This window comes from Eublepharis macularius, chromosome 9 (assembly GCF_028583425.1).
Source record: "Eublepharis macularius isolate TG4126 chromosome 9, MPM_Emac_v1.0, whole genome shotgun sequence".
Classification (NCBI taxonomy): Eukaryota; Metazoa; Chordata; class Lepidosauria; order Squamata; family Eublepharidae; genus Eublepharis; species Eublepharis macularius.
In genome coordinates this window covers 1,029,031-1,055,108 of record NC_072798.1, presented here as the reverse complement: position 1 = coordinate 1,055,108, position 26,078 = coordinate 1,029,031, and the positions used below count along the sequence as shown (strand labels likewise).

At 54.2% G+C, this 26,078-nt stretch overlaps 1 protein-coding gene across 2 annotated transcripts; it reads left to right on the top strand.

Moving 5' to 3' along the window:
* The first annotated feature begins 401 nt into the window (after nt 1-401).
* RBM28 (RNA binding motif protein 28) lies at nt 402-21,926 on the top strand. 2 transcript variants are annotated; one of them, XM_054989376.1, is made up of 19 exons: nt 402-600; nt 2,566-2,715; nt 6,080-6,174; nt 6,566-6,641; nt 7,077-7,169; nt 8,625-8,699; nt 12,448-12,580; nt 12,751-12,902; nt 13,615-13,693; nt 13,952-14,061; nt 14,645-14,718; nt 14,863-14,998; nt 16,481-16,545; nt 17,602-17,760; nt 18,465-18,614; nt 19,838-19,912; nt 20,529-20,836; nt 21,436-21,535; nt 21,643-21,926. In XM_054989376.1, the coding sequence occupies exons 1-19, from the start codon at nt 462-464 to the stop codon at nt 21,781-21,783; spliced, it is 2,310 nt and encodes a 769-aa protein (XP_054845351.1). In that variant the 5' UTR covers nt 402-461; the 3' UTR covers nt 21,784-21,926. The 2 variants fall into 2 exon arrangements, with proteins under 2 accessions (XP_054845351.1, XP_054845350.1); XM_054989375.1 differs by having other exon boundaries at nt 12,751-12,935.
* Nucleotides 21,927-26,078: the final 4,152 nt, after the last annotated feature.

Genomic DNA, 26,078 nt, shown 5'->3' with positions numbered 1-26,078 from the left:
GCAGCGCCCCTGGGAGCCTCTCGCCAGCGTCTTTCCATGGACCTATCTATGTCACTTGTAGTCCGTCTTTCTCACTCAAGGCGGATTACGCGGGGCGAGATCAGTGAGCACAGCCTGAAAGCGACAGCCAGTACCTAAGGCGACATAGGCGGTGAAGCCTATGAGATTTCCTGAGGGTCTCCCGCCGCGGAGTGAAGGCGGGCCGGCAGCAGCAGAGTCGCGGCAAAGGGGGACGAGAACGCCAGCCCCGCTCGTCCCCGGAGAGCGCCAGGCTGCCTCTGGGCATGCGCAGAAATCCCGCCCGCTCCGCCTAGGGGGCGTGGCCGCGAGCCCTTGATTGGCAGTCCCGCCGGGCGGCCGGAACCCGCGAGTGCCGCCGCCTTCCCCGCCGGAGCCTTTTGCGCGCGGACCAAGATGGCGGCGCCCGCGCCCGCGTGAGACCCGCCCGGACTGTGGGCCCGATGGCGGCGGCGGCGGCGGAGGGCTCGGCGCGGACGGTGCTGGTGCGCGGCCTGCCCGCCTCGGCCCGCGGCCCGGACCTCGAGCGCGAGTTCGGGCAGGCGGGGCCGGTGCGGCGGGCGGTGGCCGTCACGAAACCCGGTGAGCCGCGGGCGCGGGGGGCGCCAACCCCAGAGGCGGCGAGGGGCGCTGGCGGCTCAGCCCCGCTCGCTCCCCGGGGCTGCCGTTGGGGCTGCCCGCCCGAGTGGAGGCGGCTGCCCGGGGCTGCCCTGCTGCGCGTGGCTTGGGCGCCCCCCTCGCCTCCCCGGGCTCAGCATTCCGGCCCCCGTGTCGCTCGGAGGCCCCGGCAGCTTTCCAGGACTCCCAGCCGCACCTCAGGGACCGGCCCGATTCCCAAGGGCTGAGCTCGCCAGAGTCGGAGCTCCCTTGGTCAGGTACGAGGAGCGGAGAAAGGAAGGCGTCTCTGTCATCCAGGGGACCCTTTCTTTCCCCCATTCATTGTAGCTGACAAAGGGAGCTCTGACTCTCCAAAGTTTGCCCTCTGGAAATCTTGCAAAGAGTCCAGTAGCACCTATTAAGACTGAAAAATGTGGGATAGGGGATGAGCTTTCCTGCATCACAGCTCACTGGTATCTGAAGAAGTGAGTTGTGGCTTACTAAAGCTCATCCCCTAGCCTAAATTGTGTTAGTCTTAATAGGTGCTACTGGACTCTTGCTCTTTTCCTCTGCCACAAACAGACTAACACGGCTACCCATCTTGGGTATCTGAAGAAGTGAGCTGTGGCTTACGAAAGGTCACACCCTACCAACAAATTGTGATAGTCTTATAGCTGCTACTTGACTCTTGCTCTTTTCCTCTGCCACAAACAGACCAACAGGGCTACCTCTCTTGATCTACCCCGCTGGAAATCTAGTTGGTCTCTAAGGTGCTGCTGGACCCGAATCTTGCTCTTTGACTGCAGACCCCACCTGAAACTCTCTTAAGTCTCCCTAGCCCTATTGTTGCAGATATATAAAGGGTAAAGTTGTATTCTCTGCAACAGGTTTACTTTAAAAAAATTAAAGCTGGGAATAACTAGTAGATAAATAGAGATACATCCGCTGCTGGTATTTTTTTTTTAATTTAAGGTGGACTACGGCAAGGGAAATGGTGCACCTTTCAAACTGTGCACCTTTCTGTTGGCATGACACTTGAATGCACTTTGACTACAGTCTTTTCAGAAAGATTGTACCAAACCAGGTTTGGGACAAATCCCAGTAAATGAGGAATATGCAAAGTGTAAAAATCAGGTGACAGTTTTGTGTGGATGCTCTCAAATAACACAACCTTGCTCTGGTTTGGGTACAAAACTGGAATAAAAACTTCTCAGGGAAGCAGCAGTTCTGGAGAATGTCGGCCTGCTTTAGCGAGTCCATCAATTGTTGCTGGGCTGGCTGAGCTACTTTGGCCACAGCAGCACCTACCTGAATTCCACTGAGTCTAGATTGCTGTGGCATGCTTGGCATGGGGTTTTCTTTGGATCTGGAGGCTTCAGCAAGTGCCCTGGCTGGAGTCCTTGGCCTGGATGAGTTCAGACTGTTATCTGGCATCCTGGTTTGGGTGCCTTCAGAGGTCCACTTTCCCAGAATGGGGCCTTTTGGGTGGCGCTTATGGCACTCCCTACCCTGGACAGTCACTGTCCCCTCTTACTTCTGGTAGCTGTTGATGCCTGCCTTGTTCCAGAAGACTTTTAATGGCTTCATTCCTGAACTTCATTTGTTTTTATCACCAGCTTCCTGGCTGTTATTAATCTTGTCTGATTTCTCTTCTGGAGCTGTAACATTGTTTCCAGGCTGCTGTGAGGTCTTGGCCTGATGTCTTTCTTGCTTTGTTGGTGATTTTATTGTTTTTGGCATTTCTCCTGAGGCTGATTCAGGGCTGGTTTTGTTCAGCTGAAGGACAGAGTGTGACGGTTGTTTAATCAGTAGTGGTGGAGGAGAGGTCTGGCTGTGGGTCTCCCCAGCCCTCTCTTGGCCCTGTGCCCACTCCCCCTTTAGTTCCATTCACTGGGGCCTCTCCACTCCCGTCTCTTGGTCCCTCCTGCTAACTGCAGCTCCTCTCAATAGGTGGCGAGTCCTGTCGTGGTTTTGGGTTTGTCACCTTCTCCTTGGCTGAGGATGCTCAGAGAGCCATCCAAGAGATCACCACCTTTGCAGGCCGGAAGATCAGCGTAACTCTCGCAAAGCCAAAGGCAAGGCGAAAAGAGAAAAAAGATGGTGAGTTAAGGGGTTTGTGTTGGGAGAGAGGATATGCAGGATCTGTGCCTTTTTGCACCTGCATTCAGGTGCAAAAATGGGAGCTCACCTGTGAGCAACATGGGGGCTAACTTTGTGGTTCCCAGACCTTGGCTGCTGCTTGTGGCCCAGGTAGCAAACTCTGCTTCTTCTTGGGCTGCATGGGCCATTTCAAGATGTTCTGATGGGTTTTATGAAGGAGAAGGAATGGTGCCAAGGAAAAGACAGGAAGCAGTGGCTTTGAAGTACCAGAGGCTCACTGGATAAAATGTTAATATGATCATTGTGCTTCAGCCACAGAGCAAGCTGCCTAGGGAGGCTGTGGAATGTCCTTTCAGTTGAGGAGGGGTCCGTACTGCATTTGTCTGGAATGTCTTGTGGGAAGAAGACCTTCCCTTCCAGTTCTGCGGTTTCAGCTCTGTTCTGGACATCAAGAAGCAGTTAGGATGCTTCTTGGACTGCAATTGCCGAATATCAGACTATACTATGAAGCAATTTGTTTGGTATGGCTTAAAGATTGGATGTCACTTGAGAACTGTAAGCTACTAACTTTGGAAGGTTATAAAAAATTGTTTGGGTGGCACGCCTATTTGTGGCATGACAAATTGAAAGCTGATTCCATGTTTTTACATCATTATGTGAGAAGAAGTCTCTTCACAGTCTGGAAAAAATATAAAAATTACCTGGGCGAAGGTATCCCCTCGTGGGTGGTACCATATGAATCTATTGACCCGAGAGCTATTTACAATAGAGACCAGTGTCTGTCCTATAAAAAGATTCTCATTCAGGAACAAAACATGTTAAGAATCAAAACAGAAGAAGAGTTAGGTTCATGTTATGGATGGTTTCAATATAGGCAGATAAAGGACTTATATAACTCGGATCGTTTAAAAAGTGGAATTAAATGGAAAGATTCGGAATTGGAAGAAGCTATATTGCAAGAAAGTAAGAAGAAAATTTCAAAAATTTACAAAATTCTTTTGAAGTGGCATACAGAGGATGAAGTTGTTAAAGTCCAGATGGTGAAGTGGGCTATAAACTGTCAAAGGGACATAACAATGGTGTCATGGGAATATTTGTGGAAAAATACAATGAAGATCTCAACTTGTACCAGTATTAAAGAAAATGTTTTTAAGATGATATATAGGTGGTATTTGACGCCAAAAAAAATAGCTTATGGAAATGCTAAAATGTCAGATAAACGTTGGAAATGTAAAAGGCATGAAGGATCACTGTATCATATGTGGTGGACTTGTGAGGTAGCTAGGCAGTACTGGGGAGATATTTTAGAAATGATAAAGGAGATTTTGCAGATTTCAATAATAAAGAACCCAGAACTCCTACTACTGAACTTAAATATGGAAGATGTTCCTATGCAACACAGGACATTGCTATTTTATATGACAACAGCGGCAAGAATTTTATATGCGCAGAAATGGAAAGTGCAAGAAATACCATCTATTGCAGACTGGATACAAAAGTTGCTGTACATGGCGGAAATGGACAAAATTACAAGAAAGCTGAGAGATCAGAATGCTGAAGAATTTTTCAAGGACTGGGGTAGACTGAAGGAGTATTTAGAAAAAAAGTGGGACGTGAAGGGGAAACTGTGGCAATTTGAAAGTTATTAGAGAAACTTAATGGGGACAGTAATCTTTACCATTTAAAGAATAATCTTAATTACGGTAGAATTTATACTTTAGATAGAGTCAAAGATAATGGAAAGTATCTAGTTTATAAATGTAAAAAAAAAGTTACTATATAGAGGGAGAATAGAAGAATAGCTTATACAATAAGATATGGGTTGGAAAACTTGGAAGTCACCGGAAAAAGGGGGGAGGAAAGGGTGGGGGAAATTTGATATTTAGGTTTGATAATTGAAATATTGGTTGTAGACATGTACTCACCTAATAAAAAATTTTTATTAAAAAAAAGAAGCAGCAGCAGTTAGGATGCGGGGAGGGCAGGCAAACCAACAAAGCAGGCTGTGCATTTTCTGTATAATACATACAAACAGTGCCCAGTCCTGGCCTCATCTCTAGCCACCCAGAATCAAGGAGTCAGAGTGGGAAGGTAGGCCAGTGGTCATCTAGTCCAACCCTCTGCACCATGCAGGAAATTCACAGCTACCCTCCTTCACCTCCCCCCGTGACCCCTGCAAGGAAAAAAAACTCCAGGATCCCTGGCCTCTGCCCTGGAGGGAAATTCCTTTCTGACCCCAAAGTGGCAATTGGCACTACCCTGGGCATATAATAAAGGGCCATGAAAGCAGAGTAACGGCTCGTTCCTTCCTGCCCTCTCTCTCATGATCTGCCAAAGTTCATACTGAGTCACAGAATCAGCATTGCTGATAGATGGTCACCTAGCCTCTGCTTAAAACTCTCCAAAGAAGAGCCCACCACTTCCTGAGGAAGCCTCTTCCATGGAGGAACCTCTCCCACTCTCAGGAAGTTCTTCCAAATGTTTAGCTGAAAACTCTTCTGGTTTGATTTAACCCATTGGTTCTGGTCTGACCCTCTGGGGCAACAGAAAACAATCCCACTCCAGGTGACAGCCCTTCAAATATTTGAAGTGGGCTGTCATATCACCTCTCAGTCACCTCCTCTCCAGGATAAACACACCCAGCTCCTTCAACCTTGCTTCATAGGACTTGGCTTCCAGACCCCTCACCATCTTTGTAGCCTTCCTTTGGACACCTTGCAGCTTATCAGCAAGTGCCCACGGCTAAGTACAGTACTCCAGAGGAAGCTTAATCAGGGCAGAGTAAAGTGATGCTATTCCACGTGATCGGGACCCTATACTTCTGTTGATGAAGCCTGAAACCATAGTCAGCCTTTGAGCTGCTGCATCAGTGTGCTGACACGTATTCAATGTATGGTCTACTAAAACCCCTAGATCGTTTTCACATCTCCCCCATCCTATAATTATGCGTTTGCTTTTTTCTTCCTCATTGCAGAATGCAGAACTTTTCATTTCTCTCTGTTAAAATTCATTTTGTTAGTTTTAGCCCAGTTTTCCAGCCTGTCAGGATCACCTTGAATCTTGCTTCTGGCTGCTTCTGTGTTTGCGACCTTTCCCAATTTAGTATCATCTGCAGATTTCATGAGCGTCCCCTCTATTCCTTCATCCAGGTCATTTATAAGGATGTTGAACAACGCAGGGCCCAGGGCCCATCCCTGATCCCCCGTTTCAGCGATGCTTGCAAAGTGAGACGGCCCCCGCCCAGAGACCTTTTCCTGGGTGTCTCTTTCAAGTATAACTGGGTCACCTCAGTGGAGGGTGTGTGTGTGCTTCATGTGCCCTGCTGAGCCCTGCTAGATTTTCTATTGCAAATCTTTGGTTTCAGATGCAGCAGAGGCGCCTGGGAAAGGGGAGAAGCCGACAAAGGCAAAACGGACCTCCCGAAAGGCCCGCCTGATCATTCGCAACCTAAGCTTTAAGGTATTGGCTGGGGCGGGGGTGTTTCCTGCTCCCGCGGAGGTGAGTCTGACAGCCACGGGGTTCTGCTGCCGAGCTGCCCTGTTGCTTTTCAGGAGTGTGCACTATACTGATCGTTGCAGTCAAGTAGCGGGACTCGTGGTACTTGGAGCTTCCTTGCATTTTACGCAGGGCCCTGAGGGTGTGATTGGTATTTCTGGATAGATTCACGTGGGCATTGCAACCAGTCATTCAGTTCAAGGGCTCCAAAGGCAGCAGGCGTAGGGGGAGACCCCTTGTGGTCTTCCTTGCAGCGGTCCCAAATGGCTGCTTGGGTTAGGCCAGCCAGAGGACGGGGTGTGTGTGGGGGGGGGATGCATCCTCTCACTTCTGCTCTCGCTTCTTCTCTCCTTAGTGCTCAGAGGAAGACCTGAAGGCAGCGTTTGCACCGTTTGGCACCATTGTAGAGGTGTCTCTCCCCAGGAAGCCAGGTAGTGCCCGCCGCAGCGTGCTCAGCCTGCGTGTGGAGCTCATTCACACAGTCAGGTTTGAGGGTGCTATCCTGAGATGGCAGCTGACTTGGCTAAAGCTGAGCTGCCCTTGACACATTGGGTCTGAGCAAGAAATGTTCTGGCTTGTTTAAGACACAAGCACTGACGCCGAGGATCTTGAATCATTCACGGTGCTGCTGCCGCTGCCGTTTGCTGTCTCAAGCGTCACAAAGCGGGAGCCCTGCGCCTCTTTCATGCTTGGAGTGAGGGAAGACTCATTCTCAAGTCGTTCCAGCCCCTGAACCTGGAGCAGGGTGTGAGGCCGGGAGGCCGGAACTTCAAGCAGCCTTGCGCTGGCTGGAGCCGTCCTGGCCACAGAGTTGGGAACCGAGGCTGATCTTGAGCGTGGCCCTGATGCCTGTCTCTCTCTTCCAGATGGGAAAATGCGCGGCTTTGCTTTTGTGCAGTTCAGGAACATCCTGGAAGCAGGGAAGGCCCTGAAGGGAATGAACCTGAAGGAGATTAAGGGTGAGCCTGGCCGGTTTCTGAGAGGGTTGCAATGCGGGGGGGGGGGGTGTCCCGTGCTTGGAATCGAGCCCTTCCAGCTTGCCTGTCCTGAGTCCCTCCTCCTCTAGCACTGGCATCAGGTGGTGTTGGCAGAGCCCTGGCCCGGCAGAGTCCAAGCAGAGGGGCTCTGCTGGGTCAGGCCTGTGCTCTGCCTCAGCCAGCCGTCTTGTTTCTCCTGGATACCAAGGCCCCGCCTCCCAGCACTGGGATTCAGAGGCTTGCAGCCTTTGTGTATGGCGGTTCCCTTTATTCACCATGGAGGGACCTTTTCTCCCCTGTTAACACCATTTGCTCTCGGGGCCATGCCTACGTCCATTGGCAGCGAATTACACAACTTAATCATTCGTTGAGGGGAAAAGTTCTGCCTGTTGTCTGTTCTGAATTGATTGCCTATCAATTTCATTTGAGTGCCCCTGAGTCCTATTATGGGAGAGGGAGAAATAGCTTTTTCGATCCATTTTCTCCACCCCATACATAATTTTATAAATCTTCCACGTCACCCTTTTTCTAAGCTGAAAATGTCCAAATTCTTCAGCCTTTCCTCATCAGAAAGGTTCTGCAGACTCCTTAAACATCTCGGTTGCTCTCTCCTGTACTTTTTCCAGCTCCTGCAGTACTGTCTTTGAAATATGGTGGCCAGAACAGCACACCGTATTCTAAATGTGGGCGCATTATAATATTGGGGGCTTTGTTTTCCAGTCATTTTCTTAATCCTTCCCAGCATGGAGTTTGCCTTTTCCACTGCTGCTGCATCTTGAGTTGACATTCACTCAGTTTTGTGGAGTTCCTCCTGGAACTCATCACACTCCACCTTGGTTTTCACCATCCTGAATAATAGGGTATTGTCTGCTCTCTGGACCAGTACGTTGCTCACCCCCACAATGCAAGATACTTAATAAAGAAATTAAATAGCACCTGCTCCAGCACCCGCCTTGTGGGACCCCACTGCTCACTTCCTTCCATTGAGCAAACTGTCCATTTATTCCTGCGACCTGCTTCCTGGCATTTAGCCAACATTTAATCTATAAGAGGGTCTGCAAAAGACCCTCTTGAGAGGCAGTGGCTGGTGAAATGCCTGACTCCTGACTGTCTTCTCTTCTCCCCTGCCAGTTTGGGGTAGTGGTTAAGAGCGGCAGGACTCTAATCTGGAGAGCCGGGTCTGATTCCCCACTCCTCCACTGGAAGCCAGCTGGGTGACCTGGGGTCAGTCACAGCTCTCTCAGAGCTCTCTCAGCCCCACCCACCCGACAGGGTGAATGTTGTTGTGGGGATAATAATGACATACTGAGTGGGCATTAAGTTGTCCTGAAGGGCGGTATATAAATTGAATGTTGTTGTTATCGTGTCTCTGGCTTGCAACATATGTGCAAGCACTGATCTCAAGCTCATCTCAGCTGTTTTCCTCTTCTCCTTCAGAACGCCCCGTGGCTGTAGACTGGGCCGTGGCCAGAGAGAAGTACCAAGCGGCGCAGGCTGTAGTGTTGCCTCCTGGTGAGTGGCTCTGGTTGTGGTGGTAAAGCTAGGCTTGGCTCCTGCTGCCCCCTCTGGCAATCTGCTGATAGGTGGGCTCTTGATGGCATTTTGCTTTGGCAGGGCTTGGGTGAGCTGTGCCCCTGAAGGGGGAGAAGGTCAAGAGGGCATCTGGTGCTTGGCTGCAGAGCAGTCAGGTGACTGACCCGGAAAACTCCCCCCCCCTTCCTTACGGATTTTCCTGTCCTAAACAGTCCCCTGCATGGTTCCCCTGGCGCGGCTCCTGTCCTCTGGGCCCGCGGGCCTCTGGCTGCAGCCCAGCTCGGACTTGGAAGCCGAGATGCTCCGCCTCTGCTTGAGGCTTTGTGTCTGTTGTGTGGCTGTTTGGGGCTGCTCATCTGGCCTGCCTTGGGGTGGCATTTAAGCACCTCAATGAAAGGCAGCTGGCCAGGCGTGTAGAAGAGCAGGGAGAGGACCGAGAGAGAGAAATACTGCAGTGGGCAATCTATGGAATGAATGAATGCCTCACATGCAGGATTTTAAAAAGATTTTTAAAATTTTTAAAAGATTCAGATTTCTTTAAAAAGCTTCCTAAATGGCTGTGGCAAACAGCGGCATCTCCATTCAAATCCAAATAGCTGCACAAGGGGTAGGAATCCCTCTGCGTGGCCTCAGAGTTGGTTTAAAGGTTCAGTCAGGTCAGTTGACATCACTAGAGAAAGAAGGATGAGGCAGCGAGTTGTTGCTTGGTGTCTGGTTTGCCCTTCTGGGGCAATATGACACCAGCACAACTCCGGACCTTCCTGGGTGGTCCGTCTGCTCTGGCCCTTTCGGTCTGGTTTCCGGTCAGGCTGTGGGACGGAGACAGCACTGGTGACATCATCACTTAGGTGACGGTCTCTGACTGGTTGTGCCTCTTGGTTGCTCTCACTGGATTTATCAATGGCCGTTTATACTGTGGACCATCCGAGACATTTTGCGGTAGAAGCAGATCCAAAGGGCTGTGTTTTGGAGCGTCTTACGTTGTGTCTTAGGAGCCCAAACAGCTTAGCCTGGGCTTGTCAGGCCGTGGGAGCTTAAGCAGGGTTGGCCCCAGGCAGTTCTTGGATGGAGACCCCCCAGGGAGGACTGGGGCTGCTGTGCAGAGGAAGGCAACGGCAAACCAGCGCTGCTGTTCTCTTGCCTGGAACGCCCCGTGACTCAGTTGTAACCCAACCACATGTTCTTCTTAAATCATTTCTTATGGACTGACTAGCTGGAGACCAGCTGCCGTCAGTGTGGGACGTATTCTCTGAGGCTCCGCAAGGTTCAGTCCTATATCCTATAATATTCAGCTGCTGTGGAAAGCCCTTAGAACGAGAGCCAGCGCTGTATTTCTCTAGCCAAACCATCAAGTGATGTGGTGGAGGTCCTGAGTGACTGGCTAAATGCTGTGGGTAAATAGCTGTGGGTGAACACGCGGGAACTAAAGACGGAAGTGATGCTGGCCGGGGAGGCCAAAGTCCTAAAGGAGGTTGTGTTTGCCATGCTAGATGGGATCCACCCACCCCTTCCTGACTGTTAACAACCGAGGGGGTTCTCTGGACCCAAGTGAGTGAATGCCGCTGCAAAAAATGCTTTCTGGTGTCTTCATTTAGCCTGGAAATGGTTCCTTACCTTGTCTTGGCCCATCTGGCAGTGTGGGTCTGTGTCTCAGTGACCTTGAGACTAGACTATTGCAATGAACTTTACATGCGTCAACACTGAAAACTATTTGGTACGGAATGCTGCAGTCTAGTTACTAGAGAGCCAGTTTGGGGTAGTGGTTAAGAGCGGCAGGACTCTAATCTGGAGAGCCGGGTTTGATTCCCCCCTCCTCCGCTTGAAGCCAGCTGGGTGACCTTGGGTCAGTCACAGCTCTCTCAGAGCCCTCTCAGCTCCACCCACCTCACAGGGTGATTGTTGTGGGGATAATAGTAAATAATGATGGTGATGATGATGGCATACTTTGTAAACCACTCTGAGTGGGCGTTAAGTTGTCCTGAAGGGCGGTAGATAAATCGAACATTGCTGTTATTACTGCTGGGAGATGGGCAGAGGATGCAAATGGCACCAATCCGGCAGCCCCTCTGTTGATTCATGAGCCGTTGCTGGGGTCAGTTCAGGGCACTGACGGCCACCTGCAAAGCCCTTCATGGCCCACATGCTGCAGGGCCTTCTCTCCCGCTGTGCAAAAGCGCCCCCTGCAGGCCAACTGCTGCTCCTGCCTTGGGAAACAGCCTGCTTATTCCGCAGAATGTGCAAAACAGAACGGTTCAGGGGGGCATTTTTACAAAGGGAAGAGGGCTGTGTTATAATGCAGTGGTTCAGGAGGATGCTTTATTATCAAAGGAACAGGACTGAAGTCTATTCCAAGGTTTATTGTGATTTTTTAATTTGCTCCTCCTGCGTTGTCCTACTTGTAATTCCATTTTTTATGATAAAATGTCTTATACCTTTTTCCTTCTGCGCCCCCCCCTTTCGTAATCCTAAGCCTATTGCATTGTTCATGGAATGCCTTGTGCTGTCTATTTACATGGCTTACATTGCGTGATCCAACTTGAGTCTCGGCCAGAAAGGTGGACTATAAAGTCAGTTAATCACAAAAATATTAAGAGTTATATCCAGTTAAAGTCGATTCTTGAGTGATGGAGTTGCATGTGTGGCTATCTCAGGGCCCTGAAGCACTGAGCAAATCCCCTGGAGACTAGACATGAAGCGAGCTCTGTATTTGTGTGCGCGCTTGTTTTGTTTCACCTGCCCTGCCTCAAACCTTCCAAAATTAAAGTACCAAACTTCTAACATTCTTTTACACATGAGAAATCTCATTGCAGTTCAAGCAAAATGCTTGGTGCAAAGATGAACTGACTGAAACAGACCAAATCCATCATGCACAGGCTTTGGCCACTGGGTGGGTCCCGGGTTCTTCTTTGTAACATTCCTGGTTTCGGAATAGGAGGGATGGGGTGGTTCTTGCTGAATCGCCTCCTTGGTGGGCTTCCACTACCTTTTCCAACTAAACTAACTAAAATAACTGGATATATTTTGTCGAAGGCTTTCATGGCTGGAGAACGTTCGTTGTTGTAGATTTTCCGGGCTGTATGGCCATGGTCTTTAGGAACTACAATGCAAAGACTATGGCCATACAGCCCAGAAAATCTACAACAACTAACCAGATATAGTTCTTAACAGCATCTTTGTTAATTAGGTACTAACTTACAAGTTGGAATATTTAAACCAGCCTTGATGATTTTGTACCAGGGAACAGAATCTCAGAACATCTCTTCAGATTTTTGGATCTGAATGGAGCTTGTGGTGCTTGCCGTAGCAGTTCATGACTTCCGCTGTGTAATCTGCCTTGAGTTTCAGTGAGAAAGGCGAACAATAAAGAAAAGTCACACAGTGAAGCGCCAGTCCGGAGACAGGGGTCTTTTCTGGCATCTTGTTGCATTTCAGCATTTTGGATGCATGTTCTTGATTCAGGAGATTGCGTGGCGATGTCCTGATCATCCCAGCCAACGCCTTTGTGTTTTCTCTTGGCCCTTTTCTTGGCTTTCTGCCAGTTGTATTGTGGACTGGCTCCCCTCTTCTGGACGAGATGCTCAGTCGTCTCTGCCGGATGGTCGAGCTCCTGGGGATCCAGAGGAGGGGTGTGAGCGCCCTTCGGTTATGGGGGGGGTGCGGGGGGTCGGGCGGGGAGAGTAGGCAGAGGAGCCCCTTGCTCACGTGTCGCTGTGACTTCTCCCCCAAGGGCTGCCCAAGAAACGACTCAGCGAGGCTGTGCAGGAGGACACAGACAGCTACAAGGAGGACAACAGCAGCACAGAAGATGAGGGAGAAGGAGAAGAAAGACCGGGGGCAGCCGATCCCGTGGGGCAGGGCAGGTTAGCAGCACTCCTGCCCCCCCCGCCCCCCCCCCCCCCCGCTAGTGAATTCCCTTTTGGGAGAGCAGCAGTTGTGCTTGGTGGTGAAAATAACGGAGGTGCTTCCCGCAAGCTTAAAGAGGCTCGCAGGGATCAGGGCCTCGGCTCACATGATCCCACCCCCCATGCAGGTACTTTGAATGCCAAACCCCCCCTGTGGAGAGTGAGGAGGAAGAGCCCGCAAGCGGGGCAGAGAGCGCTCAGCAGGAGGAGGAGGAGCCCAGCCCTGCAGGGAGCTCCGATGGAGAGGCAGGGGACAGCGAGGAGGAGGAGGAGGAGGAAGGTGATGATGACGACTCTGAGGAGCGAGGGAAAGGTTGGCTTGAGGGGTTCTCAGGAGCTGGGGTTGAGGAGCTGCGGGCACTGCTGGAAAATAATTCCTGCCAAGGACGTCGGAAGAGGTTGCCTGCCTGTCCAGCATCCCCACTACATGCCCCACGAAGGCCAGGGCACCGGACGGCACGGGAAGGTGGCAGCCCAGCCAGCCAGCAGCCCTTGAAGGTGTACCGCCGTGATAGCCATGGACTGGGCAGCTTCAGGGGCTGGTAGGGGTGGAGGTGAATCCCCCGTGGAGGTGGAGGCCCAGAGCAGCTCTGGAGGGCATCTCTGAGAGGGGCTCTTCTGGGGCATTCCCTTTCTTGGCGTCCAGACTCGCCACGTGGGCACAGAAGAAGCTGCTCCCCTGTCAAGCGTGTTGTTAGTTAATTGCCTTGCGAGGAGAACTGTGAAGGCCTCTTTCAGTGAAGAGGCCTCTGCCTTTTCCCCCTCCAGAGGGCCAGTTTGGTGTAGTGGTTAAGAGCACGGGACTCCACTTGAAGCCAGCTGGGTGACCTTGGGTCAGTCACAGCTCTCTCAGAGCTCTCTCAGCCCCACCCACCTCACAGGGTGATTATTGTTGTGGGGATGATAATAACACACTTTGTATACCGCTCTGAGTGGTCATTAGGTCGTCCTGAAGGGCGGTGTATAAATTGAATGTTATTATTATTATCCAGGCGCCGATGCCCCCTCAAAGCAGGCAAAGAGACGGCAGCTCCCATCAGACGTTTCGGAAGGAAGAACCGTCTTCATCAGGTGGGTTTTAGGCCTCAGTTCTGAGGGGTGGCTTTGAGGCCTCCATCCCAGGAGAGAAGCCTGGGCCCCACAGGAGAACTCTGAGGGGGCAAGGAGCTGCCTCGGGTGTGCCTGTCTGCTGGGGTGAGGCTGCCCTGCTGTGGGCGCTGAAGGGGCTGAGGCCTAGCAGAGGCCTTCAGGGCAGGACTGCTGTGGGGCGCCTTGACTCCAGTGTGCCTCCTGCCCTGGGGTTAGCGTGTGGGCTCTTCTTTCCTCCAGGAATCTGTCCTTTGATACTGAGGAGGAGGAGCTGGGTGAACTGCTGGAGCAGTTTGGAGATCTGAAGTACGTGCGGGTTGTGCTGCATCCAGACACGGAGCACTCCAAAGGTAACCGGCCTCCGTCTGGTGACGGGGCTGGGCAGCCTGTTTCTGAGCCGGCTTGACTCAGCAGCCAGGCCTGGGGGGTGATGGGGGGGCAGCCTTTGCCCCAGACTCATGGCATGGCTTCGGGCGAGTTCTCTGGGCTCCGGTTGCATCCCTCATTGGTTGAACAGGAAGAGCAGCCCCCTGTCTGAGCAAATGGCACCCCATAGCAAGGGGCCTTTTGTCCCCGGGGCTGCTGACCTGAGCAGGTTGCCTGCACACTTTGTGAACCGCTCTGAGTGGGCATTAAGTTGTCCCGAAGGGCGGTATATAAATCAAATGTTGTTGTTGTTGGTTGTTGGGGGTTTTCCGGGCTGTATTGCCGTGGTCTTGGCATTGTAGTTCCTGACGTTTCGCCAGCAGCTGTGGCTGGCATCTTCAGAGGTGTAGCACCAAAAGATGCCAGCCACAGCTGCTGGCGAAACGTCAGGAACTACAATGCCAAGACCACGGGAATACAGCCCGGAAAACCCCCAACAACCATCGTTCTCCGGCCGTGAAAGCCTTCGACAATACGTTGTTGTTGTTGTTATCACTCCCTCGACAGGCTGTGCCTTTGCCCAGTTCCTGACACAGGAGGCGGCCCAGAAGTGTCTTCACGTGGCTCAGGGTGGAAGTGAGGTAAGGGCTGTGGTGGGGCAAGGGGAGAAGGGAGCACGGTCTCCTCCCAGCTCCCCTGGGACTGGCGGGGTCCGGGTTCCCCTTGCTCTCCCAGCTGCCCTCCTGTCCTGTTGTGTGTTTCATTTGCCTCTCCTTGCTTGGAAGGGTGGAGGGCTGCGTCTCGGGGGCCGCCACCTCCGGGTGGACCTTGCAGTTAGCCGTGAGGAGGCCCAGCAACTACGAAGCAAAGCGGCAAAGAAACCCACAGGCACCCGGAATCTCTACCTGGCACGTGAAGGCTGTGAGTGAATTGTGCATCGGTGGGCGGTTTGGGGGCTGAAAGGAGACCCAGATCTGCATCCTGGACAACACCAGCTGTGAGAGCAGAATTGGGGAGTGGGTCCAGCTGCCCCCCCCCCCGGCCACAAGCTGACCACAGCAAGTTTCTACCTTTCTGTGGCATTATGAGGAAAGGCAGCAAGCTGTGCAGGAGGGCTGGGGCAGTAAAAAGGGGAGGGGAAGGAAGGGGGGTGGTCACTCAGCCAAACGGGGCAAGGCTTGTATGTGTGTGTCTCACCCCCTGCTCACGTCTAAAGCAAAGGTGAGGGTTATCCGTTTCCTTGTGATCCAGGCACAGGGGGCAAGGGGAGCTAGGCCCTGTCCCCTCCTCTGCCTTCGTAGCCTCCCAGCATCAGGGCCAGGCTAGAAGGGAAGTACTGGGAGCAGCGGAGTGCAGGGAGGAGGAGCAGACCCTCGCTGTCTTGGTGCTGAACTAGGGCTTGTGGCTTGCAGAGAACTGGGAAGCACTTTCCCATGGGTGCATTCAGGGTCTGTTGTAGGAGGAGAGCCATTTACTGTTTGTGCTTACGCTCACATTCCCCCTACCACAGTGGTAGGTAAGGGGGTGGTGAGAAGGGATCATCATCGTCCTTTGCACTCAGCTCCCCCTGGGAGCCAGCCAGCCAGCCAGCTTCATGTGTGCGGGGCAGGGCAGTCTAGTAGAAGGCCAGTTTGCCAGACTGCGCCTTGTCAGTATGTGGCCGACTAGCTTGCTCCCTTCCAGCCAAGTAGGGGGACCCTATTTTGGGTAGAAAGGCAGCATGCAATGTTTTAGATAAATAAGGGAAGGAAGCTTTCTGCAGTATGCATACAGGGCATGTTTTGGGGTGCCATTAAAACTGGTGTTGACCAAGCCCCAGCTAGGTTGGAGAACTGCCTTTCTTACATTGTGCTGCAGTGGTGAAGGCCTGGCGGAAGTGCCCTTGGCCATGTGCTCAGGCTGCCAACTCTGGGTTGGAGGACTAGTGGAGATTTGAGGGGGGAGCCTGGAGAGGGAGGAATCTGGGCAGGGCGGGCGGCAGGGACGTAATGCCATAGAGTCCAGGGGGATGGAACTCTCGTTTGTCCTTCAGAGAGGTTGGCAACTGTCCTGTGTGATGTGTTCGAACTGCAAGAGGCCTCCTTTTCCTTCCCCCTGTTCCCCTTGGAGACAAAGAACCTCTGAACTGCTTTCATAGGATTGTTGCATTTTGAGAAAGGGGGGGGGGCTTGGGCTGTCTTTTAGATGCTGAAGTAAATCAAGGAGGGGTCACTGATGTGCCTGTGAAACAAGCAGGCTTGCGGGGGGGGGGGCAGGATCAGCTGCTTGGGTTGGTGGGCCTCCTGGGGAGGGCTGGAAGGAAAGGGGGAAGGGGCTCAGAAGGTGAAGATTGAGGGGGCCCCCTTCCCGTTTGGAGTGAGCCACTTCATGTTTACAGCTGGCATCCTTTGTTTTCCTCTGCAGTGATCCGTGCAGGCACCAAAGCTGCTGAAGGTGTGAGCCCAGCCGACTTAGCCAAGAGAGCACGGGTGAGTAGTGGGCACAGAGGCCAACCTGGCTCCCCAGGGCCTGGGCCAGCACTCTGTGTGTTGTGCGGAGGGGTGGGCTAGCTCCACGGCAGGCCCAGTCCAGCGCCCCCTCCCTTGTTTGTTCCCTGCCGTAGCTGAGCAGATGCCAGAAGGGGGAGTGCAAAGGCTCCAGCTGCCCCCACCCAGCACTGGTCTTCAGGGAGTCCCACTTAGTCCTCCCAGCTTCCATGCATTTGTCTGCTCCTCTTTCAAAGCCAACTTAAGACAGGGGCTACCACCACACCCCGGGGCAGTGAAACCCACACTGCTTCCTTCGGCCTTTCCAGGATCTGCTGCTCAACAGTTTCTTTTATATATATATATATATATATATATATATATATATATATATATATATATATATATATATATATATATATATATATATATATATATATATATATATATATATATATATATATATATATATATATATATATATATATATCAGGTGCGCGTAGCTTACTATTTCTGGAAGGGAGCAATTGTTTTCTCTCTCCATGTTCTCCAAACCATGCTTAACTGTATAAACTTCTATCATGTCTTCCGCATTAATCATATTTAGCTTTGAGAAATATATGATTAAAGGGAAGGGGCATAATAGAAGCTAATAAAGGGCCCAAGCTCTTCAAAATTCCCTCCTAGGGAAATCCAGAAGCAGGGCCTTTATTAGGGCCAACGAAACGAGTGCAAGAGAGCGTGCAAGTTTTGAGTTTTCATCCTGAAAGCAGCAGCAGGCTGGAATTTAAAAACCAGCCAGGCCGAAAGAGGAAAGCTTTGCTTTTCAGCACTAGGAGGAGGAGGGGTTTCCTGGGGGAGTTCTTTCAGAGCCCCCCGTGCCTGGCCATTAGGCCTTCTGCTTCGCCTTTGACCCCCTGCCTGCGCTGGCTCCTCAGGCCCCGCATTGGAGTGTGGCTGCCCATCTGTGGACAGGCGCTTTGGGTGAATGAAGGCCCCTGGCCGTGGGGTGCTTCCTCCCTCCCCTCCCTAGCCATGGCCCCCTTTCCTCCTTTCCAGTTTGAGGAGCTGAAGGCCCAGAAGCTGAAGGATCAGAACATCTTCGTCTCTCGCACGCGGCTCTGTGTGCACAATCTGCCCAAGAGTGTTGATGATGCCCGGCTCCGGAGGCTGATGCTGCATGCCGCAGGTGGACCGCCCAGCGTGCGGATCAAGGAGGTGAGCCAGGCCTCAGAGAAGGGCATTGCCAGAATATTGGCCGCGGTCCCTTTTCTTTGGGCAGGAGCTGCCGCTGTCCTCCCCCCGCCCCCCCCAGCCAATGCGTTCCCAGACTTTCCTTTGTGGCCCCCAAGGCGAGGAACTGGTTCCTTTTCTCTCTTTATTCTTATGTACTTTGTACCCCAGCAACAGCCCTGTGAGGCAGGTTAGGCTGAGAGAGACTGACCCAAAGCCACCCCGCAAGCTTCCATGGCAGAGTGGAGGTTCAAACCCGGGCCTCCCAGATTCTAGTCCCGCACTCTTAACGCTTCCCTACATTGGATCTCCTTTGAAGAAAAGGGGGGGTTCTCTAGGCCCCCCTCCCCCCGGCTTGGTTGGCAGTCCCACAGAGAAGAGTTCTGGATGTGCCTCCGTGATTGGAGTCAGCAGGGCTGCCCCCTCTGTGAGTTCAGTGGGGCAGATCTGAACGTGTGACAGCTTGCAGGAACCCGCCTCTCCTTTGGCATGCTCAGGCGGTTTTGCCCTGTCCTTGCCATGTGTCTGTTCTGGTTGGGGAGGTGGGAGGAGCTGCCCGAGAGCCACCCGCCTTTTCATGGCTCAGCTTCCGGCCTGCCCCTCTCTGGCTCCTGGGCCTCCGTGCGTCCTTCGGTGATCGCGGGCAGAGGAGCCACTCTGTCCCCTGGCCTTCTCTCCCCTCTCTGCAGTGTCGGGTGATGCGGGACCGGAAGGCACCTGCTGGGAAGGGTCAGGGCCAGTCCCTGGGCTATGCCTTCGTGGAGTTCCAGGAGCACCAGCAGGCACTGGCCGCCCTGCGCCAGGTCAACAACAACCCCCAGATCTTTGGGGACCAAAAGGTGAGGGCCCCCCCCCCCGGTACCCCTTCAGAATGGGGCTTGCCTGAATAAGTTGGTGTGTGTGTTCGATGGGGAGGAAGGAGGGTGAATGATAGCAGAGGAGCCTCCCTGGGTCAGCCCAAGAGGGGTCTCCTGTTTCCTGCCGTGGCCAGCCGGAGGCCCAGCTCCCGGTGCTCTTGGCCCCCGAGCAGCTTCGGCTCAGAGGGCTTTGTGCCTCTGAACGAGGAGGCCTTGTTCAGGCATCATGGCCAGGAGCCCTTGAGGGACCTGTTCTCCTTTGGTGCACAGCCCATCTCAGCGAGTGCTTTGCTACCTCCATCCTGTGTTAGGGAATCCCCTGAGTTAAAATGTGCATCAAGAAGGGCTCTCCGGTCCATCAGGTCCATTGGGTTGAGCCTGACAGCCCCCTCGCTTGGTTTTAGTGCTTGGGAGAGGGGCAGAATATTTCTCCCCCAAGGCTTCAGAGAAGTGGAGTCTCTTCCAGTCCCAGGAAGACGCTTGGAAGAGAGGGTGTTGCGCCACCGCCACCCTTGGTTCTGCAAGGGGGTTGACCAGCATGGGGTAAGGGTCTGCCCGGTGACCCTCCGAAAGACTCCACTGCAGGAGTTAAAGAACTTTGTTGGTAAGCTGCCAGTGTCAGGATCTTACTCCATCTTGGCCAGGAATGACGTCTACAAGCACAAGACATATGTAGGATTCTAAGCGCGGCTGAATTCCTAGATCCCCACCCCCTTGAGGTAACGGTCAACTAAGTTCGAGAGGAGGCATCTAGGCAGGAAGAAGCAGAGCTGATGTATGTGACATTTCAAGGTCGTGAGTGTCCCTGCGAGAATCTCTTCCCAGGCTAAGGAGAGAGGAGTTTAGAAGAAAATACAGATAACAGTAGAGACAGCCCCCTGCCTTGCGTACTTTCACATCACCGTTAAGAAATCGTGCCACCCTTCAGTTATACCCCTAGCCTCGGAGCACAGCCGTTGCACAGGGCCTTGCTGGGCATGGCAGGCAATGCTGAGCACCGCCTGACACGTGGCCCCTCCCGGGGGCAGCAGGGTCTCCAGTGGAGGGTCCAGGGCGGCTCTGGCTCCTCCGAGGGAGAGAGGCGGCCAGGGTGGCAAGTGTGGCTGCCGGAGCAGCGGGCCGACGTTCCAGTGGGGGCGAGGCTGCGCCCCTTGCAAGGAATGCTGCCTTCACGCCAGGCTCTGTTCCCTGCTGTCTTCCCACAGAGGCCCATTGTGGAGTTCTCCCTTGAGGATCGACGGAAGCTGAAGCTGAAGGAGCAGCGAGCTCAACGCAGCCTGGTAGGAGACTGCGACTGGGGAAGGCGGGCTGGTGCAGGGGGTAGCTTCTGGGCGGGGGGTGGGGGTGGGGAATGCAGTAGCCCCCCTCCACGGAGAGCGCAGCTCCCTCTTGCTTGTCTTATGAGCCCAGAGTTGTGACTACTCTCCCATGAGTGTCGGAGGCGTTTAGTCCCATGTCCTGGCACGCCAGCCAAGCTCAGCTCTCTGGGCGCTGTGCTGGAGCCGTGCGTCTCCTGCACGTCCCGGCAAGTCTGGAATTGGGTACCTGGCAAGTATCCGTCTGCATCCGAGTCCTGGAACCTGTGGAAATGAGCACTACTTGGTGTGAGCTCAGGAGCCCCCCCCCCCCGCCCCCCCGCCCCGATTACGTGCTGGTTGGATCCTCCCAGGGCAAGGGCCAAAGAGTCTGTGTTCGAGTTTCAAGGGCGGACGCTACCCTCACGCCCGCTACGCCCTCTGCCTTTCCTTGGTACAGAATTCGCAGTTCTGGCAGACATAAACATTGGGAGGGAGGGGAGATGTGGGGGGCCTGCCCCGTTCCCTGGCCGCCTCGTTCTTTCTCCTTGGCCGCTCTCCCTTCCTGGTGCTGGAACAAACTCCCTCCTCTCCTGTGCAGCAACAACTGAGGCAGAAGCAGGCTGCTGAGGGGCCAAAGGCTGCCTCTGCCGTGGCGGCCCCCCCTGTCAAGGGGGACAAGGGACAGCAGCCGCCCTCGGAGCCAAGAGCAGGGGCGCCCCAGACCTGGCCCAGGAAGCCTGCCGAGGGGCGCGGGGGCACCCCAGGCCCACCCCAGCAGCCGGCAGGAGGGTCCGGTCCCTGGTCCGGTTTCCAGACTCAGACAGAGGTGGAGTACGTGGAGCTGCCGGGGGGCAAGAAGCGCCGCAAGGTCCTGGCTCTGCCTTCTCACCGCGGACCCAAGATCAGGTAGGGAAGGGCTTCCCCGGCCCAAAGCGGGAGGTCCAAAGAGGGGGCACGCCGTGCCAGGGAGCGGGTTCTCTGCTGCTTCCGTCCCGGCCTGCTCGGACCCTCCCCTCTGGCCTTGTTTCCTTGGCTGTCTCGGTTGCTCTCCACCCGCTCTTCTGCTCCCCGCTCCTTGGCCTCTCCTGAAGCCCCTCCTGTCAGGCCTCCTCTCCGCTCTCCTCTTCAGCCCCTTCCCAGTGCTGTTCTAGAAATGCCTCATTTGGTGGTATTGGGGAGGGGGTATTTTGGAGCTCTTTTGTCCAGTACAGCACCTAGCACTGAGCTGGAGAAAGCAAGCGGAGGGAGGGTGTGTTGGAGGGCAGCTGGGGCTTTGTCTAGTAGAGCCAGGCAGAGGAAAGGCTCACCAAAGGGGAGGGGCACTGAACCTGGCAGGTGGCAGTAGTAGCCATCTTCCTCCTCCTTCCCGGGGGGGGGGGCAGACAGTGGGGTTGCCTAGGCAGCCAGGGGCTAGCCGGCAGAGGAGAGGCCTGCAGCTCAGGGCAGCTGGCTGTGTCTCTTGACTGGGCGAGGCACACACTCTATCTCCCTCCTTCCCCCGGCAGAAAGCGTGATACGGGCAAAGCGAAGCTGCCCACTGCCAAAAAGCTGACGGCTCCAAGCATCCCCCAGAGGCAGGAGAAGCGCCACAAGGTGCCCAGGCAGGTGAGTTGGCAGTTCTCTGGCCCTTGCCCAAAGGGTGCCAGTGCCCTTCTCTCCCAGTGCCTCGGTGTGCAGAATGGGTTGAAGCGCCAATGCTTTTCCTCCTGCAGGTGCCCAAGAAGCAACGGCAGGCAAGAGGGAGCCGCGGCGAGGCCCACTTTGAGCAGCTGGTGGAGCAATACAAGCGCAAGATCCTGGGCACCAGCAAGAGTTCGCTGCCAGCCAAGAGGGGCAAATGGTTTGAGAGCTGAGAGGCTCTGCAGAAGTGGGCAGGCTTTCCTTCGTTATTCCTCTCAAGCGCGCAGTGCCACAAGGACTCGGTGGTGCTGCAGAGACTGCCGGGCTTGTCCCTAAACAAGACGTCTTTTATTTAAATATACATACCTCTATTTTAGAGCCGTTCTTTGAATTTTCTGTGGGGGAAGGCCAGTGCCAAAGGTGGCAGCGGAGGCAAGGTCTGTGCAGGTTATGGCAGTGCCACACAGGTGGGAAGGCCTTGGCAGGTGCTGGGCTGGGAACTTGCAAGGCGCCCTTGGCGAGAAGGCAGCCCCTCTGCAGACTGGGGAAGCCTCCGTGTCCCCCTTGTTTTGGCAAGCGGAAGGAGGGTGGTGCCTAGCCTTCATGGGGGAGGGTCTGCGGTTTGCTCTTGGGGCAACTTCCTTTAAAGGCTGGGCATGGGGGGGGGGGTGCCACAGACAGGCACACAGGAGCCAGGCATGAACGGCCTGCCCCTGCTGCAGGAAGCTTGGGGCTAGAGCGCTCCACGGGGGTGGGGCCAAGTCCCTGCTTGCAGGCGGTGTATGGGGGCCAGTCTGCAGTGTGCCTGGCTGCGGGCCTCGTTGTGTGTGGTGTGAGCAGCAACAACTGGGCTTCTCTTGCGTCCTCCTGCCCTGGGTGGAGCCCTCCGTGCTCTCACCCAGGGAAGAGTGGTGGTGCTTCTGTGTGGGTGGCCGGGCTCCCTTTCGCGTGCCTGCCTGTCACCTCCCAGTGAGGAGGGACTGGAGCACCTTGCGGGGCAGGTGGGTGGGGTGAATGGGAGGCCACCCCCGATGGGTCCCAGAAGCCCTGGCTTCTGCTCCTGTTGGCGGGGGCGGGGCTGCGGTCAGGGCCATTTCCCTGCCCATCCCCAAGTGTGCCGAGCCTGACCTCCAGGTAGCCTGTCTGCTGCTGCTGCTGCTGCTGCTGTCCATACCGCAACGGCAGCCGGAAGCTCCAAGTGGCAGTGGCTCGGGGTGTGCTTTGCCACTGTAGCAACAGGGGCTGCATCTTCCACCAACTCCGCGCACGCCCCTTCCCATTCAGCAGCCCAGATTTAAAAAGTGTCCCTTAACGAACCAGGATGCTGACCTTCCTCACTTCTGCTTTAGCCCTTGGCTGTGAGGAGTTACAGCAACTTTCTTGCCCCTGCCTTGTGCACCGGATTAGTTGCCTTTTCCTCCCCCCCTCTCCTCCCAAGAGCTCCAGGTGCCACATGTGGAGACCCACACCTTTTCTCTTCCCACCAGCCCTGAAGTAGGTTAGGCAGAAACACTGAGACTGGCTAATGGTCACCTAGTAAGCTTTGTGGCCGAAGGGCTGCTTGAACCCTTCCCCCTGCTCTCAGTCCAGCAGTCCAAAGATCCAGAAAGCTGCCTCCTGGACCCTGTTCCGTTGGCCTGGAAGGGAATCACTGCCAGGAGTTAAAGCAGGCGCTTGCTTTTGGCAAAGGGGGTTCTGTTTGGCCTTATTGACCATTCCACTCCTTATCTCAGTTAGCAAAATCATCTTCCATAGCGTGGCAGCATGTGAGGGAGGGGGTTTGATTTCAGATCGCTCAGAGGCCAAGGCAGAGGGGGCCTCTTGAGGTTGTGGCAGCTGGTCTGCACCCACGGTGGGCGAGTCGTTCTTACGGGAATAAACACCACTTGTCAGAATTATTTGTTCTTCTCTGCTAGACAGGAATTCTTGGCAGCGGTGGAGCATGTATGGCAAAAGATCTTGCCAGTGGGAAACCCCAGCCTGAAACCTTGTTGGTTGCAGTGTGCCACAGGTCGCCGTGACACAGACATCATGAGTTGCCATCACGGGCCATTCCACAGAGGGGAGAGGAACAGCAAACGTCCCTCCACGCGGCCCAAATCGGTTAGTGAGCCTGCTAGCGCCCCTAGCAACGCCTGCAGCATCTGCCAGTCGAGCAACAGCACTCTGCTACCGTCTGTGTAAGCGCTCCACACAGCACACCCAAGAGCAATGGCGTGCCACCCCCAGCGCAGAGACAGAAGACAGAGGAACAGCCTGCCGCCACTTCAGGAGGCTTGTGGTGTGTGCGGTGGGAGCCCTGGAGATGGAGCACTCCAGGGAGCTGCTCAGGTGTGGGGTCAAGAAGGCCCTGCTTGCAGCACCTCTGGCTGGCTTCTCCGTCCCTGCCGTAGCGCACTGAGGAAGCAGGGAGGAGGGGGCATGTGCTAAATGTTCCATGTGAGCAGCCGTGTTGTTAGAACAAAACTAGGTAATGGTAGAATGATATCCAAGTCTAGAAGAATCTTGAAAGACAAAGAAGTATCCCCCTCCCTCTCATTGATTTATTTAAACTTTTCTACCCCACCTTTTCTTGTCATTCAAGACAAGGGAAGAAATGTTTTCGTAAATACATCTGTCCCTGTGCACCGTGTGTAGTCTGCATGCAGGCCTCTGCCTGAGATCTCACCTCTTAGGGTGGCTGGTTTGTTGTAGACCTGAGCCAGGGCCTTTTCCACTGTGGCCCCTGCTCTGTGGAATGGGCTCCCTGAAGAGGGGAGGGGAGCCCCCACCGGGGAGGTCTTCAGGAGCCGCTGCAAGGCAAGGCTTGGCTGCTTTCCAGGGCTTTCGAGGGGGGTTGAGTGGCAGGCACCTTTTGAGGGAGGGAGGGACTTGGGGGGTTATTTGATTGTGGTTTTAGTTGCAAATGTTTTTAATCTGTTATTCTAAGTGGCTTTGGACTAGAAGGAAAGGTGAGGTAGAAATGTGAGAAAGAGGAGAAGACGCTTGGTTTTCCGAGGCAGTCCTGATGTCCTTGCCAGCCACGTGGAGCCAAGCAGGGAACATTGCTAAGACAGCAGGGGTTGCTGGCTGGCAGGGACAGGACCCCCGTAGAGATGGGGGTTGGCAGCAAGCCTCAGCTGGCCCAGACACACAGTGGGCAGAGCCCTTCCTGCCTTCATTGAGCAGCGGCAGGGAGACTGTAGTCAAGCCCGCTGAATTGCTGTCTGCTGGGTGTGGCCCCTGTGCCACGGAGAGAGGCCGTGCTGTCTCAGTCCCTGCCTGCTTGGGAGAGGGACAGCTGTTTGAGCAGCTCGGGGTGGCACAGGGGCTGGGCCGCCATCACGGATGGCAGCCCCAGGGCCGGGCCGAGCCGTGTGCTCCATGCTGGTCTCCGCAGCCAGTGGGCGTGCTGTGGCTTTGCAGACAGTTTGTATGCTAAGACGGTTGTCCACCATGGCTGCCTTGTTGAATTGCTCCCCGCTGAGATACTAAAGAGAGGCACAGGCAATAACAAGTAACATCTCTGGCCCACTGCGTGCAGGACATGACAGCATTATGCCCGTGGGGCTCAGGTGCGGGGTGCTTTTTTCCCCACTGCCAACTCAAAGGGGTCTACACAGGCTGGACTGCCCCTCCTTGAAGCACACACAGGGTGTAGCCCCTCCACTGGGGCTCCAGTACTGCAAGTGCTGATGGGTTGAGGTTGGCCTGCAGCTTCACGGAGCAGAGATGAGTGGCTGCTGCTCAGGGCCAGATTCTGGGCCAAGTGAAGCTTCCCGTTTCCAGAGGCAGCCCTGCATGTAGCGTTCCAGGGATCTAACCTAGGTGGCACCAGAGTGTGGATCGCTGTGGGCAAATCGCAGGCTGGATTGATGAAAGGAGTCCGAACGTCAGGTGGGGTTTGGTTGTCTGGACCTGCTCCCAAGTGTGTTCGGTGGGTGCTCCCACCCGTCACTGCCGTGGGTTTCCAGAAGCAGTCCAGATGGTCCCACTTTTCAGAAGTTGAAAGTTTTGTTGAAAGCTGAAGATATACGTGTTGCTAGAGGGCTGTGTCTTCCGTTAAGGTGTTGTGTCAAAGTTTGCATAAGAGGCTTTGTGTAATAGAGTTTTGGTAATTTAGTAATAGAATGTATTGATAGAATGTCAAGGGTTGGGAAATGCAGGGCACACTTGAAAACCCAGATGTTTGGTGGCATGTCAGGTGAAAGAAAGAAAGAAAGATGTACAAGCAAGCGCTTAAGCATGAAGGGCCCATCACGCAGGGCAGAGCACATTCTTTGCCTGCAAAAAGGTCCAGCAAGTTGTGGTAAAAAGAATCCCTGCGAGCAGAATCAGGAAATGTGCCTGTGCCTCACACCTGGAGAGCTGCAGTCAGCCAGAGGAGACAGTGCGGCTCGACGGGCCAGGCCAGCCTTGGTAAAAGGGAGCTTCCTGCGTTCATTCAAGCCCTGCGCTCCACTTGAGCGTCCCACTGAGCCCCCTTTCCCATCTTGCCTACCAGGCATGCCCACCAATTACTTTGGGAGATGGAGTTCGGCAGTCCTGG

Coding starts and splice junctions, on each gene's coding strand:
- RBM28 (XM_054989375.1), top strand. CDS start 462: ATGGCGGCGGCGGCGGCGGAGGGCTCGGCGCGGACGGTGCTGGTGCGC. Junction 17,761..18,464: donor CCAGCGTGCGGATCAAGGAG/GTGAGCCAGGCC, acceptor CCCTCTCTGCAG/TGTCGGGTGATGCGGGACCG. Junction 19,913..20,528: donor AGCGAGCTCAACGCAGCCTG/GTAGGAGACTGC, acceptor TCTCCTGTGCAG/CAACAACTGAGGCAGAAGCA.